Below are 17,300 nucleotides of genomic sequence, written 5' to 3'. Positions count from 1 at the left end.
AATAGAAGCCATTTATTTAGGTGAGGTCATTCACATAAGTCTATTTTATATGCGATTGCGTAAAAAAAATTGCGTGACCAATCTGGGTGCGCACGACACACGCAAAAAAAAAAAACCTGGATATTCTCAGTTGCTGCAAATATACGCATAAACGGATAGATCAGTGGAGTCTAACCGCTGGCCTTAGGCTGCCTTCACACGGGCGAGAAAATCGTGCGAGATTTGTGCGTTGTGAGATGCACAAATATGAACCCCATTCTTTTTAACGGATTCATACACAGTGACAAATCGCGACATGTTCTATCTGGTGCGTGCTCTCGCATCGCAGCTTCCATTGATTTCAATAGGGCTGGTGACAGCATCGCACCGCATCCTAGGTGCATGTGGTGCGAGGCCTCCCACAGAAAGCAATGCCATGGCTGACAGAGGATTGCTTCTTCCCCAAAGTGATGTTTTAGCATGAAAACGCTTTGCATCCGCAGGGAATTCACACGGTGGGGAGCAAGATATGAGGGTGGGAGTCACTGCCCCCCAGTATGAAGTAAGCCTTATTGTGGAAGCTCCTCATACTACGCCGCAGCATCTGCAGGTACTTCAGCCTTGACCAATGAGCCCCACACACGTATAGATGTAGTCTCCTGTCTCAGAGGACCACATGGAACCTGTATAGTGAGGAGCTGCCGCCCACAACCGGATCATCAATTTACCTGCTCATCCAGCTATTCTAATCACATGCCGGATTATCAGAGCGTCTAGGAGCACCAGGTGCCGGATTACCAGAATTTTACTACATTTATTATAAGGCTCCAGTCTCAGAACGGGATTAGTTTTTTCATGATTTATTTACAGCGGGATACAACGTACAATGACATGTAAAACGTAACGCACACCAGCGGCGGCGGCATCGCTCACCTCCTGTATTGGCGAAGGTGGTAACAGGGGTGATACAGATGGCAAGTAGTGGATTACATGACTGAATCTGATCTGCTTCTCAGGACTATGTATAGGTTTGGGGTGGAGGTCTATTTTACAATCCGGCGCCGTCTAGCCGTTGGGGGGGGGTTAATGTTCTCCAGCACGAGCTGTAATACAGCACCTATAGAAGTCTATGGGCCCCCACTAGTGTACCACTCGAGGCCTCCAATCTCATAAAGGGGGGTGTTTTTTGCTGTTAGATTTTGCTCGACTCTGAAAAACAAAGTCCACACCAAACGGCACCAGCTGTCATGGAAGCGTTGGCTTAGGGGAGAATATCTCCATGCCGTATAGAAGAGGACAACCCCCTCCCTATGTACAGGGACATATACAAGCTATACGGGGTCCCGCTCCTGCACTATTAGCTAAAGAAACAACTATAACTCAAGAGAACACAAAGTCTTTCATGCTATTAAAAGGATAAAAATGTGAAAAACTGACACTATGGAGTTGTTGTCCCATTTTATTGGAAGAGTCCCCCGATGAGAAGCGGATGATTTGGTGTCCCGTTGCGGGCACTTCTGGAATCTGAACAAGAGTTCCTCAATTCTCCTACAGCGCCACCACAGGGCAAATGTAGAATTACACAGCTCTTACTAACATCAGTGGGTTGGCAGTGTAGTGTCGGACCCTCGAGGGTCGGAGAAGCTTGCTGTAGCTGCTCTGATAGACATCCCTGTTAATGGCCTAATGGGGGATCTGAAAATGGGTCTTGTGATCCGGGAGGTGAAACCGAATAGTCTTCCATTCACGATACAAGAATAATAAAACCGTCAGAACCAACGTTGGGGTTGTACTATATGTCAACAACATTTAAGTCTCCGCTCAATCTCAGTCTTGTTGTGTCTGGGACAATCATATTCATCATCTTCACAAGTATCAGATATTGGCGAAATCTAAATAGCTGCACGGCCCTTATGTCAGTAGACATGGGTTCTTCAGTACGGGCCACCCGCTGACTGAGGCGTCCAGAATCAATGCCCGTTCTGCGCCGAGGACGCCTGGAGCTTCGCTTTACAATGAATTCTCTTATGCACCATAAGAGAGAACCACAAGATGAAGCTTTTCCCGCATTCACACTGGTGGGGTTTTTCATCAAAGTCCTCCATGGGGACGTCACTGTGACAATCCAGGTCATCGATCTCTTGATTCTTGTGACTTCGCTGATGCCGGTACAGGTGCGATGTACAGGTGTAACTTTTACCACATTCGCATTTGTAAGGCTTCTCCATTTTATTTTTCTCCGCCCTTGAGCTTGGCCTGAAGCTGGTAGAGACGTTATCCGCTTGGTGAGTCTTTTGATGGCGGTAGAGATGGGAACTACAAGTGTAGCTCTTCCCGCACAGACACATGTATGGTTTCCCCGGAGTTGGCGTCTTGGTACCTTCCACAGAGTCAGCTCCATGTTGTTCCGTCTTGAGAGCTTCCTGGGTGTGCATCTTCCGGTGGCGGTACAGGTTGGACTCACTGCTGCACAGCTTTCCGCAGTCACATATGTACGCGTTGGCACTTTCCTTCCCTCCATCTGTGTGAGTCCTCTGATGTCTGTAAAGATGAGAGCTGCATGTATAACTCTTCCCACAAGCACATGTATAGGGCTTCAGCGGACCTTCTTCTGCGTCAGACTTGAGGTTGGCCATGGACTTGGCCTGGCAGGTCTTCTGGTGTCTGTACAGATGAGAACTGATGGTGTAGTTCTTCCCACAGATGCACGGAAAAGACGTCTCACTTGTGGCCTTCACTCCTTCAGGTTCTCCATCACGGTGACCGCTGCTCCTCTTGGGCTGTTCTCCATGTGTCTTCTGGTGTCTGTTGAGATTAGACATGGTGGCGTAGTTCTTACCACATGCACAAGTATACAACTTTGTCTGCTGGTCTTGTGGTTGTTTTGTGCTTCTTGATTTTTTAGGTTTGCCTTCTCTTATTAAAGTCTTCTGGCGTCCAAATTCACGTGGTGGACGGTTTCGCTCAGTCAAGACATCTTGTCCCACCATATCTTCTTGATTATCATCGGCTTTCTTGCACACCTCTTCTGAGGTTTCTCCCCCAACAACAGTGGGACCCTCCATTGCACCGCAGGCTTTATCACCCCATCTGGAATCTAGTTCACTTTCACCAGTCGTTCCAGTCTCTCCATTGTTTATGGTTCCATGGCCCGTCTTGTGTAGATGGTCGTCATCGGGACGTGTGTCATCCGAAGAGCCAGCGAACCCCTTTAATGAGGAAAGACTTGACCTTGACTTCTTCAGTTCCTTTGATGCTCTACTGGAAGCTCTTTTCTTTGCACGGTCCATGGACTCTAGAGACTTCTGCTGGATCGGGTGATCAGAATCTGCAGGATTGAAGTACAAATATACAAATTACTATCAGGATCTGTATGTCTCGTTGGTTTGTCAACATTTAAACAGAATTGCCTCAGGATAGGGTTAGCAGTTTAGGTAATGGCTTTATTATTTTTTTACCATTTCTTTGAACCTCCAGTCCAATGCTGATGACCTAGTCGCCCAACATGAGGCATTTTAAAAAGTGTGCAGGAAGCAGATAGCTCCGTTCCCACTGCAGTGGCCAGGTTTGGTATTGCAGTCATTAAAGTGAATGGGAACTTTGCCTTTAATACCAACACTGGCCACTGCAGTGGGAACGGAGCTATCTGCTTCCCCCAGAAAACAGTTCAGTGCACAAGCAGAAACAGCTCATCATGGGGGCCCGATGGCCTATCCTGTAGATAGGCCATAAATAGTTCACAACTGGATAAACCTTTTAGTGCCCAATAATCGTCCGGTGTAAAAATACCCTTATGGCCCATTTACATGTAACGATTGTCGTGCAAAGTTTGTTTAAACAAATGAAAATGAGTGATAATCGTTGCGTCTAAACGCAAAGCCATCGGGTGCCATTAGTTAACTTTGTTTGTTGCTCAGTTTCCATCAGCATCGCTGGTTCACTCGCTTCTCGCTGTGTCTAAACACCTGCTCAGCGGTTCACAGAATGCAAAGCACTGAGTGAGAAGTTAGCGATGACCTGAAGAAACATTCTGCACGAGCGCCAACAGCTAGCGCCGACGTCACCCGCGTGAGCTCCTTCAGCTGACAGTCGTCCCGTGTAAATGGGGCATTAGTTTTCAGCCCTTCTCTCTCTTTCCATCTTTTTATCAACTCATTTATGGCCACAGCAAAGACTTTCTGCTGGGGATAAATTAGCTTATGAGAAGCTGCAGGAGAGGAGAGAGCCGAGGGAAACTGGCCCTTTTACACGCAATAATTGCTGAAAATGCTTTGAAACGAGCGAAAGTGAGCGATAACCGTTACGTGTAAACACGGGCAGGCCTGCACCATTCGTTCACTTGTCATTTACCTCTGGTTTTTAGCTGGCATTAAAATAATCAGGCCATTCAAAAGACATTTCATTTGAACGGCATTCGTTAAGTCTTTTGAGCAGCCCTTTTACACGCAACGAGTGTCGGGAAAATGACTGCTGTTTACACTGAACGGTCGTTGTTCAGGATTTTAGGTCCAGTCATTAATTCTTGTCCAGTTATTCAGTTTCTGCATGCTTTTACACGGGACCATTATCGTTCAAAACCCCGCAGGAGCCAGAACAACCAGAACGATACTCATCCCGTGTAAAAAGGCCCTGAGGCCGCTCTCACACAGCCTGCTTTTTACCATGGTGTTTGAAATAAAGTGGTACAACGCTCCCATTGATTTCAATTGGGCCTCACAGACGAGCACTCCAATAAGGTATTTTCTGGTATTAGTGTAAAACAAAAGAAAGGTGTGGTCCATGTTAGCCAGTAGAGTAAAGTGTGATTGTTCTCAGTAAGAGAAACCAAGTAATCTAGTAGATATTATACATTTTAATGGCTAACAAAAATACATGATGTTACAGCAAGCTTTTGGATTGTCCATCGATGCTTCCTCAGGCTAAAATGGAACTGGTTTGGATGGGGCACATATATAATTTACAGATGCAGAGAGGACAGCCCTCTTGATTGAAATACAAATGTTCAACTGTTTTGCACTCAAAACTTAAAACAGACAAACTGAGCTGAGACATAAATCCTAAATCAGTCCACTGAGCTCAGGACAGTTTTCTGACGTGTCTTTTCTCTCCTTCTACCTGCAAATGGAAGGAGATGCAGCACCATCTATTGGATGGCAACATTATTATAAGTCAAGTTCTGAATTTTTATGAAGTTTTAAAGTAAGAAAGAAAAAAAATTATGAGTACAACATCCCTCTTGACCTCCTTCAGACCTTTTATATTTTCCACTTGTGCAAGAATCCCGGGCTGAGGTTCATTCCATTCTTGAGGGTATCAAACGTGGCCATAAATTTGTATTCCCAAATTCTTCTGGTGACGCTGCGACTTGTTGCCTTTCAGTATAATAACTCATCTGCACTAAATTTTTGGACACAGCCATAAAAATTTCAAACAACTCAATACAGACATCCCTATAGCGAAAATCAATACCGGTAAGAATGTTGCCATCCAAAAGTGGTGTATCCCACTTGTCTATCCTCCGCTCGGCTGTATAACAGCCAGGCGCTCCGAGCGGGGAACAGCTGGATGCAGAAAACAAGCAGCCCCGCTTGTCTTCTGCATCCCCCGCTCGGCTGTTATACAAGCGGGCCACCCCGCTTGTCTTCTGCATCCTCCGCTTGGAGCGCTCAGCTGTATAACAGCCGGGCGCTCCGAGTGGGGAACAGCTGGATGCAGAAGACAAGCGGCCCTGATTCTCTTCTGCATCCCCTACTTGGAGCGCAAGGTGATCGCTCAACGGTCGAGCGATAATCGTGTCTAAACCAGGCTTTTCACTGCAGTTTTCAACTCTATTTTCACGATTTTTAGCGCACCTCATCACCATTGTGGGGTGCATTAAAAAAACCACTATCAAGTGCAGAGAACTCAGCGTGCGGTCTGTCTTTTCAGGGACGAGGATTTCATGCGTACCTGAAGTCAGCGATGAACGAAAAGTGCACAATCAGCGCACATTTACACACAATGATTATCACTCAAAAGATGGCCTTTGAGAAAATTTTGAGCAATAAATCGTGTGCAAAAGGGCCTTTAGTCCATAAGGCTACCAGTAGCTGACAGATCCTTTTTTAGGGTACGTTCACACAGACGATTTTCCCCCATGAGTTACATCCACAATATGGACTGCATTCACACGAGAAAAAAAACCCCGCAAAACATTGATTTCAATGGGTTAATTTACGGGATCGAATTTCCCTTTCACAGATAGTGCGAGATCAAAAAGTGGCTGCATGCCCTATTTGTGGGAAAAAAATTAAAAATGGCATCGCCCCTTATAAATAAATGTGATGCAATGTTCTTTTTTCACATGTGATCTTCATGCGTGACCATGGCAGGTACGGCGTGCGCTCGCAGACAATCCCTGGCTGGCACCTGCGAAATCGCTGCGAGCTTCTTGAACCAATATGGCGCTCGCCGGTGTTACTGCACCCGTTAGTCAGTCGCACGGGATCAATCACCAGCAGGGTTGTGAGCCATATTGCGATGGCCGCTAGCAAGGAGGGAAGGACCTCCACAAATTCTGGATCTGCCTCTGCAGGTAAACTAGCGCTGATCATCGCGATTGGCGCTCCTCGAACGCCCACCGCAGCCAATCTACATAATACCGGCGCTGCGACGGATACCCCTAGAGGATTGCAGCAGTGGACTGGTGGATGAGATTGGCGCACACCTCACCAGCGCGTCACGTGGAGGCGTGAGATCTCAGTGTTGTGCGTCTCTTTCCACCATGCGAACACATGGGCTGCGAGATCTGCCATGCTGGGGGTTGTAGTTCTGCAGCAGTGGGGCAGCAATAGGGAGCTGACCGCTGTGTTATAGCAAGAATCCCCCCAGACCTGTAGTTTGCATTGCAGCTGCCAATGGCAATGCAACTCCTGCAATCAGCACCACAAGTCTCAGCATGTCCTAGATCTCCCCATTGTGCAGCCTCACACGTGCTCTACAAATCCCAGCTCATTCATTGTTCTCCCTGCTGTTTCCCTCGCACGTGCACCACTAGTCCCAGCATGCTCAGGGCCCTCCCGCCTCCTCCACTCACCGGCTGCTCCAACGCAGACCCCCAGAATCAAGACCCTTCACCGATTCCCGCCGAACTGCGTCCCGATTGGCTGCATTGCATCCGGTGACCCCTCCCAGCCAATCAGCGTTCAGAAGCTGTCGTGAACCAATCACAGAGCCGCTTACAAGACCGATAGGATAACGCTAGTCGCAGCACGTGACGTGGGCGGGAGAGGCATGCTGGGAATTGTAGTTCTGCCTCTGACTGGTGGTTGGAATGCAGGGGATTGTAGTTCTGAATATGTAACTGCATATTTTTATGGAGATGATTGCTAATGTAGAACTACAACTCCCAGAATTCCTTCTGCATTGGTACTTGTAGTGCACATGATATGACCGCTCTCAGGGTGACTGCAGTAGGTCGTTTACCATAAAAATACGAAGAAATAAAGTGTGTCTTTGTTCTGTTGACCGCTTGGTTTGCGCTCCTCAAACATTTTATATCCCACTATATGGCGGTGATACATTATCTCATAATCGCAGTAAAAGTGGAGGCCGTTGTTTCCTGTGCGACATTATCAGCCGCAGGGACACAACGAGGAGAACGCCAGTTTTGCAGCAATTTCCCTAAATGTGGCCGTGTCGCTCCTGCTATAGGAGCGCAACATCAAGTCTCAGAAATGTCTATGGTGAACTGTGACGATGGCTGACGCGCCATTTACATTGCAGTCTATGCTAGTTTCAAAGGGGCACCGCAGACTTGGCTCTTTGAAAATGCTGCAATTTTCAAGCGCTGTCTGCTCTATTTTGGCGCATTTTCATGCTTTTTAACGCACCTCAACACCCGACACAACGATGGGGCGCGTTAAAACCGCTGTTGGACGCAGTAATGAAAACACCGCGCCGTGTGTGAGAATAGCCAGAGTCACCGTGTAACCCTAACCTAATGGTATAGGTGATGCGCTCAGCCGGCCTTATTATGTATATGGGACTCATAGGTCACTGTGAGGCCCCCTCCACACCAGCGTATGCTTATTTGCGCGGTCCTGAGCACAGCGCATTTGTGGACTCAGCGATATTTTTTTGCTCGTGCATCGGCGTGTTTTACTGTAATTTTTGCGCCCACAAAGCATGTTCATTTGCGCAAGGCAGAGATTGAAATGGCTAATTAGTCAAATGAGCTCCCACCAAACACACTGAAATCAGCGGCTTCTACTCACCGCGTTTTGCGCATACAAATTTTGCTGGCGCAAATACGCCCATGTGAAGCCGCCATAAAGGGGTGTCAGGACTTTGGGGGTATCCTCAAGATCAGTCAGCGATAGATGATGTTGCTGCAGAGGTGGGTCTCACCCTGCTGGGGGTCCCACTTGGTCCTTCAAACACAGCGGTCTGCCGACGAGGGCAACAGCACAGATATAGTTGTATATATGCAAATGGCTCTCAGAGGCGCCGTCAGCACGGCCTTATTTACCTCATGATCGCTATTTACTGTAAGTGATGTGAGGTGATTCTGACACAAAAGCGCCTCACATCTGCGGGGTAATCGCACATTCCCGAGGGTGATATTGGGATATTTCACACGCCTGATATCGTGCTCTCGCCTGTGGAATTAGCCTAAGAAAAGGCCCATTTAGACACAACGATTATCACTCAAAAGATGTCTTTTGAGTGATAATCGTTGTGTGCTTTAAGCGCACGGTGATCGCTCAAATGTTGAGCGATCGCTTTGTGCTCCGAGCAGGGTATGCAGAAGACAAGTGGCCCCGCTTGTCTTCTGCATCCCGCTGTTCCCTGCTCTGAGCGCCTGGCTGTTTTTCAGCTGAGCGCTCCAGGCGGGGTATACAGAAGACGAGCGGGGCTGCTTGTCTTCTGCATCAAGCTGTTCTCTGCTCGGAGCGCCCAGCTGGTATACAGCCAAGTGCTCCGAGCGGGGTATGCAGAACACAGCTGGATCTCGTCGAAGTAAAGGAGTTCATTTTCCGTGTGACTTCTGTCCACCCTACGGACAGAACAAATGCGAGAATTTTGGCCATGTGAATACAGCCCAGAGGCTTCTGCAGACGGGAGACTTTGCGCACGTTTTTGCTCACCCGAACCGCAGAGAGTAGAGCACACTGACTTCATTAGGTTCCCTCACAATCAGCGGTTTGGCATTATATTTTTGCACGTTTGAAAATATACACGATATGCTCCATTTTTGTGCGCATTTGCTCACCCCTGGCCCCATAGCAATCTAAAGGGGTGCGCAAATGTGTACCCCATCCACACAAAATCGCACACTGAGCTGTTAGATTTTGTGCTGTTAATTGATAACACCATGCACTAATTATGCTGCCCATCCAGTTCAATCATGAAGCGGGGGTGTCCTGCGCCAATGTGAATGGGCCAGCAGCGTAGAAAAGTACAGTAAGCAGCACTAATTCGCACACCAAGGCACACGATAGCGCTCCCTTCACAGCGAATCACGTCACGCTCTCGAGCATATATGCGCCTGCGCTCGTCTGCAGGAGCCCTAAAGGTTATTCTCTGAATATGGCAAGGTATAGTATTTTTGAACACACTTTCTGTACCGATTACTTAGGTATTTTAAGATCTCTGCTTGCTGTCACCCACTAGAATCTGTCTGTGTATACTTCCATGGGATAAAAATCAGCGCTGATCATGTGATGAACACAAACGTGCGCGGCTTGCTACAAGATGCGCCTGGGTCCATCACGTCAACACAACAGAATTTTAAACTGCATGCGGCCACATCCATGCCCACCCGCGGGGGTCAGATGACCGCATGATTTTACTGGTAATACTGCCCATTAACCAACAAAGCCACGCAGCCACTGTGCAGATTTGGCTGCAGTGTGGGAACCCGGCCTTGTCTCTTCAAAGCAAAGAATGAAGATTTCCATTGAATGACGACAAGCAGAGATCTTGAAAACCACCCCTTTAAGGACCACCCCTTGCCCAGTGAGCTGATTTCACCTGTCATGAGCGGTTGCAGTGCGGGGAAGCCATATATTTTCCCTGCAGAGTCACCAAATGAATGGGGTGGCTGTGGCGGAGCAGCCCACCGTGTCGGCCGTGTCCCCCATCACAACATACGGCTGAGGCCACCTGGATGGATACAGACACCTGGCCAGCAACTGCGAACCAAATAGCTTTAATACTGCGTGTAGAACGCCGAGACTTTCCATAGGAGAGAACAAGTATATAATGATACAGTGATGACTGGACAGGAAATGGTATGGCGGTAGCAGCAATATCTGAAGCCCCGCCCTCTGCGAGACACAAGGACATCCCGCGACCGTGCGGTACAATGTTATACATAATCATAAACCCGTCAACTTAAAGGAACCATCCAGACAAAACTAATGAACAAACCCAGATGTGGGGGCGGAGCTCAACACGGGGGGGCTCAAAGACCATTGAAGAGTCAGTATCATGCCCCACCCCTCAGGGCAGCACCAGGTTTAACTCAGCCAATCAGTTCTGTCCGATGCATCTCATTAATGCTCATCTGTGAATAAATACATTTTCATAAAATCATCTTCACATTATTCGTAGTAACGGATTTTAATAGAACGCCGGCCCTTTAAATAAAAATTCTACAATTATATAAAGTCTGTGAGTCGCTGTCTTCTGCCAAACCCTCTTCTCATTTATAATATGGCCTCCAGGTGGGAGCGGCCGCTCTGGGTATTGTAAAGGGCAAACCCACTGGCGGATCTACGAGTCGCTGCGGAGCCGGGAGGCGCCGTATCTTTATTTGGGCATGTAGGCAGCACTGGTGAAAAATTAAACTATTAGGCCGCAAGTACGATAACATGTGACCCCGGGCGCCACTTATTTTTAGCCATTTTAAACTAATTTGAACAGTTGATCCCGCGGCGCCAGTTTTGACACAGATTTTTTATCCCCGCCTACTAAGAGTCATGGCGGAAATTTACTAAGTCCAGCAACTCAACGCTGGGATTAATAAGATTTCCTCACAGGCGCGCTGTGCTAAGGCAGCAGAAATGCAGTCCTAAGCTCTCGCCCACGACCTGAAGGTTGTAGGTTCAATCCCTACCAGGTTCTGGTAGCCGGCTCAAGGTTGACTCAGCCTGCCATCCTTCCGATGCATTGCATATACGAAGAGGCGCATCCCATCACCTCTGTTCCCCTTTCACAGACAGATATGTCTGCTCCAGACTAAGCGTAAGTTTCTGGCAAAATTTTACATAAATCTGTCAGTATGGATGGCCACGCCCCCTCCAGACAAGCATCACTAAAAAATTACGTAAATTGTGCTTTAAAGGTGGGGAGGGGGTGTTGAGTTATCTGCGTTCTTGCAGCTCAGCTTCATTCACTTCCTTGAACCTGGACTGCAATAGCATACACAACCAGGAACTGGAGCGGCGCTGTTCGTGCAAGCAGCCATGATTTACTAATCATTAACCCCTTAGACCCAAAGTCCATGGGCAAATTTGATTTGCAGTATCCACACTGGAGATCCGCAAATGAAGCCGCCCATAGAGAAGCATGGGTGTCCGCAAATGGATTAAAACATGCTTTGTGTGGGGGAAAAAAAACAGATTTTGCAGATTTGATTTGCGGACCTTTTGGTCCGGAAAACAAGTCGCAGTATGCTCCATTTTTGTGCGGATCCCACACTGATGGCTTTCATTGAAGTCAATGGGAGCCGTCCGATCTGCAGCCCACCCAACACAGACACTGCGGGCGTGCCACAGATCCACGGGAAAGCAGATTAAAAAAACAAAAAAAACTGTACTGCGCATGTCCAACGGCGAGCCATGAGAACCATGCACATTACAGCGACCCCGGAAGTGGAGGGATCCACGCGGACGCCGCTGCCAAGGAATGCAGGTGAGCAGGACTCACTGGCCGCGGGCAGCGCTGAAATCCGCACGTGCCGTGGACATGGCCTTAATGACCAACTCATCTTTCAGTTTCTTGCCCCCCATTGTCACATTCCTGGAGCCATAACTTTTGAATCTTTCCGTCAACCTAGGCATGCGAGGGCTTGTTTATTGTGTATCATTTCGGGTACATTTAGTGTATTGTACAACTTTCATGATTTATTTTTTTTAGGGGGGGAGGAATCCTGCAATAATTTTTTGAGATTTCATATTTACGGCATTTTGACTCTCTGGGTCGGCACGACTTCGCGACACCAAGTTTATACTTTATGTTTTGCCATTTTTGTACCAACACTTGAGGGGGAAAAAAAAGTTTTGCTTTTGTGCTGCCGCTCTCCGAGAGTTGGAACATTTTTATTTTTTCTCGGAGCGCTACGAGGGTTATGTATATCTAGTCTGCATTTGTCCAATTTTTGGCAACATTTTAACACATCGATTGCTTTTTATTCCATTTTCTCTAGAGGCAAAATTAACAATCTACAATCCTGGCATGTTTTCACGTTTTTTTTATTATTTTTAACTGCGTTCCCCGTGAAGTATAAATAATATGTTAAATAATTCTGCCGGCCGGTATGATTACACCAATGCCAAATATATATATGTAGTTTTTGTTCATTGCTGCATTCAAAGACCCCCTAACATATCAGGACAGGTTAATGTGCTAATGTTTTTCTCTGGGTCATTATGAACGCAGCGATACTACATGGTTTGTTTTTTTGGACAAAGTAAAGGGGGAAAGCTGGGGTTTTGACATTTTATTTTTGCCCCAGTAGGGGACTTGAATAGTAGTGTATTAGAAGAATGATAAATTACACTGATATTCTTCAGTATAGCAGTCTATTAGAAAGCCTATGAAGATGAACCTCATAGGCCACCATAGCTGGCAATCCCAGAAGCCATATTCAAGCCTCCGGGTGCCACGGCAACCCATCGGGACCTCCACAATCACATTGCAGGGTTCTGTTTGGTGACAAAGGAAGCCCCCTCCCTCCGTCAGCGTCTTTCAATCCGCAGTTGCACTGAGCACGGTATGTAAAGGATTAAACAGCGGGGATCTGTGGTTTTTTCGGTCAATGTTGTTAGAGCAGGTCGCAGGCTGTTATCCAACAGCCGAGCATACACTCCACCTGGCACGGGAAACCCACACCAGGCATCTAATGCAGTGCCGTCAGAATAAAGCCCATTAAAGGCCATCGTCAAAAGACGTATGGGCGGTCAGTAAGGGGTTAATAACTCCTATAAAGTACCTTCTCATATTTCAGGACAATTCTAGGTGAGGGGTCCTTAAGCTGAGCCTGCCGGCTGCTCTGTCCTTGCTTTGCCCTTAGTTCAGAAATCTAAGATGGACTGGTTGCTATGAGCTAGCTACCCGACAACCCCATTGGAAATACTAGTTACTAGGCAGCATGGCCCTAGCAACAAGGTGATGGTGCAGACACAGAGGAAGGGTACTGCATCTTGGGCTGTCCAGAATGCACATTTTTGGGGAATCTCATGTATTTTATAGTATATTTAGTGTGGGGGCAGGGGCATCGGTAGCCATATTTTCCAGGTTTGACAAAAGACAACAACTCAATGGTGATCTGCTCTTCACCGATTCATTTTAGGCCACAAGTTCACCAATCATCTGAATCGTCTGTGGTCCCAGAAGACTCTGGGTTCTCGGGGGTTCTCTTAGTATGGACTCTGCAGTGAGCCTCTAGAGTAAATTTCCTATTGAATGTTTTCTCGCACTTGCTGCATTTATAGGGTTTCTCGCCCGTGTGAATCCGCAAGTGCCGCACCAGGTGGGTTCTCCTGAAGAATGCCTTGGGGCACTCGGTGCACTTGTGCGGCTTGTCCCCGGTGTGCGTTTGCTGATGCCTCCTCAGACTTGATGAGTGAGTAAAACTCCTCATACACAGGGGGCACATGAACGGCTTCACCCCCGTGTGGCTTCTCTCATGGGCCGCCAAGAGGGACTGCTTCGCAAAGGTCTTCTCACATTCTGGGCACTTGAAGGGCTTCTTTCCAGTGTGGCCTTTCCGGTGGATCTTCAGCTCTCCACGGTCACGGAAGCTTTTCTGGCACTCCGGACATTTGTAGAGGCTCTGAGTCGAGTGCTTCTTCTTGTGTCTATTATAGTGGCCAATGTGCTTGAACGACTTCCCACAAAAGGAGCAGATGTAACGAATCTCTCCACCCTCATCTTCAATGAAATCGGGAGCATTGTCTAGATCACTCGCGGGCTCCTTAAGGCCGTTATTACCGCCCTCAGAGCAATCAGTGACATCCACACGTTGTCCATAGTTCTCAGCCACCGGACTGTCCAGAGTCTGAGGACTATCCACCATCTTTAGGTCCTTCTCCATAGCCCTCCTACAAAACAGGCCAAATCTCAAGGATCGCCTGGGGTCCGTCTGTTCGGAGGTCCATGGTAGTTCTCATTGGTGGTCTACTGGAAACATCACCCCGGCTCCTTGAGTCTGAAGTAGACTATCCTCCTCGACCACAGAACCCATTCACATAGGAGGCTGCTGCAGGCCGTGGCCGCTGCACTCCACTACCCTCACTTTTTGGGGTTCAGACCTAGAAAGTATAGAAAAGAGAAATTCAGGAAAAGAAGAATAAATTCTGAATCTTAAAGAGCTTGTATGAGAGTAGAAGGACTATCAGCTTCTAGAAACAGCGCCACAACTGCCTACGGGTTTTGTCAGCTATACTGAAGAGACGAGGGCTGAACTGCAATACCACTCCCGACCTGTGGACAGGGGTGGTGCAGTTTTAGGAAGAAAGCAGACATGTTTATCTAATGCTGGACAGTCGCTTTAAAGGTTACTTTGAACTGTCCCATTATTCCCCTGCAGCCCTCCATCCCATCCCGTAATTACTACAGCGCAGCCCCCTCCCCTCTCCCGTCATTATTACACATCAGCCCCCTCTCCCGTCATTATTACACATCAGCCCCCTCTCCCGTCATTATTACACATCAGCCCCCTCTCCCGTCATTATTACACATCAGCCCCCTCTCCCGTCATTATTACACATCAGCCCCCTCTCCCGTCATTATTACACATCAGCCCCCTCTCCCGTCATTATTACACATCAGCCCCCTCTCCCGTCATTATTACACATCAGCCCCCTCTCCCGTCATTATTACACATCAGCCCCCTCTCCCGTCATTATTACACATCAGCCCCCTCTCCCGTCATTATTACACATCAGCCCCCTCTCCCGTCATTATTACACATCAGCTCCCTCTCCCATCATTATTACACATCAGCTCCCTCTCCCATCATTATTACACATCAGCTCCCTCTCTCATCCCATTATTACTACACCGCAGACCTCTCCGTTCCATTATTACTACACCGCAGCCCCCTCTCCCCCCCCCCCCGTCCCGTTATTATTACACAGAAGCCCCTCCTCTGTCCCGTTATTACTACACTGCAGACCCCGTATTTCATTACCTCGGTCACTCTCAGCGCTGCACTGTCTCTGGTGCTGAGATTTTCTTTCTTCTCCATCACCATACTACAGTCACCGCACAGCATCCTGGGAGATGTAGTTTTTGGATAGAAAGTCTTGTATTCGGCTCTGATTGGTGGAAAGACGCGTGATACCACACCCACACATCATAACCCGCCCACTTAGCTGATATTGTGCTTTGATTGGTCGTTAGAAACCACACTTACCCAAGCCTCGATTTCAAAATGAACTGTGAGACTTCTGATTGGTGGATTAGCTTCTGGAACGCATAGGGGAGTTTCAGTCATCAGCGGAGTCCCGGGAAACGTGTGAATGTATGCCGGGGCGGAGAGGTAAGGTCCGTGTGACGGAGGGGAGTACCGCCATATCGTCCACGAGTAACACCGTGCTCACATACCCGTATAGTACCCGAGTAATACCGCCATACTCCTTCACTACAGCCATGTAATGCTCCAGTAACAGCAACGTAGAATGGAAGGCTGAGAAAAGACACGCCCATCCAGTTCAGCCGGTTACCCCCAATGTTCATCCAGAAGAAGGCAAAAGAAAAGCCCAATGAGGCAGAAGAATTTTCCTAATTTTAAGGGAAAACAATTCCTTCCAGACTCCAATGTGCCGATCAGAATAATCCCCAAATCACCGACCCCTCTTAGTAATCAGTGATATAACATCAAGAAAGACATCCAGGACCCTCTTGTACTCTTATCGAGTCTCCCATCACCACATCCTCAGGCAGAGGGTTCCATAGTCTCACTGCTCTTACAGTAAAGAACCCTCTCCTATGTTGGTGTAGAATCCTTTAGATCAGTGGTTCCCAAACGTTTTCAGCAATGGAGCCCTTTCTGAAGCAAAAGTTTCTTGTGGAGCCCCAAAGCGGGACAGAGGGTGTGGTCTGGTTAGAGGCGTGGCTTATCACACACATGATTTTTACTTCTGTCCTTATAAAAAGGTCAGGGCTGTTAACCCTTTCCAATCCAATGTCTGACGTCCTCCTACATTCTGATTGAAGCTTGTACAGCTCAAATGTCAGAAGACGTCCGACAGGGTATTCTTACCATCTGTTGCCAGCCACTTCGCTGTCAGAGCCTCTCTGGCGCGCACACACTGGCTTTAGCCAGCAGATGGCACTGTTGTATAGGAGCAAAAAGAGAGAGCCTTTTAGGAAATCCTGAATCCAAAATTGGAGTGGAAAGGGTTAAAAAACAAACAAAAAAAAGGGAGGAAGGCTGGAGCACTGAATGGGCTATTAATATACATTAGATTTAAAATTAACATGCTGTGGAATTAAATCCGGCACCATGTGTCAGTATCTGCAAGGGGTTGTATGCAGATTTTTGTTCCACAGTGTGTGGATGAGATTTTCAAAATGTCATCCGCTTTGCTGCTACAACTACTGTAAATTCTGCAGCAAATCCGCCCTGTGTACTAATAGTGGCCCCCTATATTGGTGGTCCCGTGTAGTATTAGTGACCCCTATATTGGTGGTCCCGTGTAGTAATAGTGTCCCCCTATATTGGTGGTCCCGTGTAGTAATGGTGTCCCCCTATATTGGTGGTCCCGTGTAGTAATGGTGTCCCCCTATATTGGTGGTCCCGTGTAGTAATGGTGACCCCCTATATTGGTGGTCCCGTGTAGTAATAGTGACCCCCTATATTGGTGGTCCCGTGTAGTAATAGTGGCCCCCTATATTGGTGGTCCCGTGTAGTAATAGTGACCCCTATATTGGTGGTCCCGTGTAGTAATAGTGACCACTATATTGGTGGTCCCGTGTAGTAATAGTGACCCCTATATTGGTGGTCCCGTGTAGTAATAGTGGCCCCCTATATTGGTGGTCCCGTGTAGTAATAGTGACCCCTATATTGGTGGTCCCGTGTAGTAATAGTGACCCCTATATTGGTGGTC

At 47.7% G+C, this 17,300-nt stretch overlaps 3 protein-coding genes across 4 annotated transcripts in view; 1 reads left to right on the top strand and 2 right to left on the bottom strand.

Moving 5' to 3' along the window:
* Window positions 1-823: 823 nt before the first annotated feature.
* LOC136580761 (zinc finger protein 883-like) lies at window positions 824-7,144 on the bottom strand. The gene is made up of 2 exons (XM_066581591.1): window positions 7,055-7,144; window positions 824-3,307 (listed from the first exon to the last, which is right to left on the bottom strand). The coding sequence occupies exon 2, from the start codon at window positions 3,267-3,269 to the stop codon at window positions 1,950-1,952; it is 1,320 nt and encodes a 439-aa protein (XP_066437688.1). The 5' UTR covers window positions 3,270-3,307; window positions 7,055-7,144; the 3' UTR covers window positions 824-1,949.
* A 3,011-nt stretch (window positions 7,145-10,155) lies between these two features.
* LOC136580762 (zinc finger protein 664-like) lies at window positions 10,156-15,453 on the bottom strand. Its single transcript, XM_066581592.1, has 2 exons — window positions 15,380-15,453; window positions 10,156-14,498 (listed from the first exon to the last, which is right to left on the bottom strand). Exon 2 carries the CDS (start codon window positions 14,279-14,281, stop codon window positions 13,547-13,549), a length of 735 nt encoding a protein of 244 aa, XP_066437689.1. The 5' UTR covers window positions 14,282-14,498; window positions 15,380-15,453; the 3' UTR covers window positions 10,156-13,546.
* Window positions 15,454-15,632: 179 nt separating this feature from the next.
* Window positions 15,633-17,300, top strand: part of VARS2 (valyl-tRNA synthetase 2, mitochondrial) — a 34,595-nt gene continuing 32,927 nt past the window's right edge. The window contains exon 1 of one of the 2 annotated variants that reach the window (XM_066581588.1): window positions 15,633-15,730. In XM_066581588.1, the coding sequence (XP_066437685.1) occupies window positions 15,715-15,730 (16 nt within the window). In that variant the 5' untranslated portion in view covers window positions 15,633-15,714. Of the gene's footprint in view, window positions 15,736-17,300 lie in introns of both variants that reach the window. The other variant, XM_066581589.1, reaches the window with a different exon arrangement.

This window comes from Eleutherodactylus coqui, chromosome 10, assembly GCF_035609145.1.
Source record: "Eleutherodactylus coqui strain aEleCoq1 chromosome 10, aEleCoq1.hap1, whole genome shotgun sequence".
Taxonomy (NCBI): domain Eukaryota; kingdom Metazoa; phylum Chordata; class Amphibia; order Anura; family Eleutherodactylidae; genus Eleutherodactylus; species Eleutherodactylus coqui.
The sequence above is the reverse complement of the archived record's forward strand: the minus strand, read 5'-3'. Positions and strand labels throughout refer to the sequence as shown.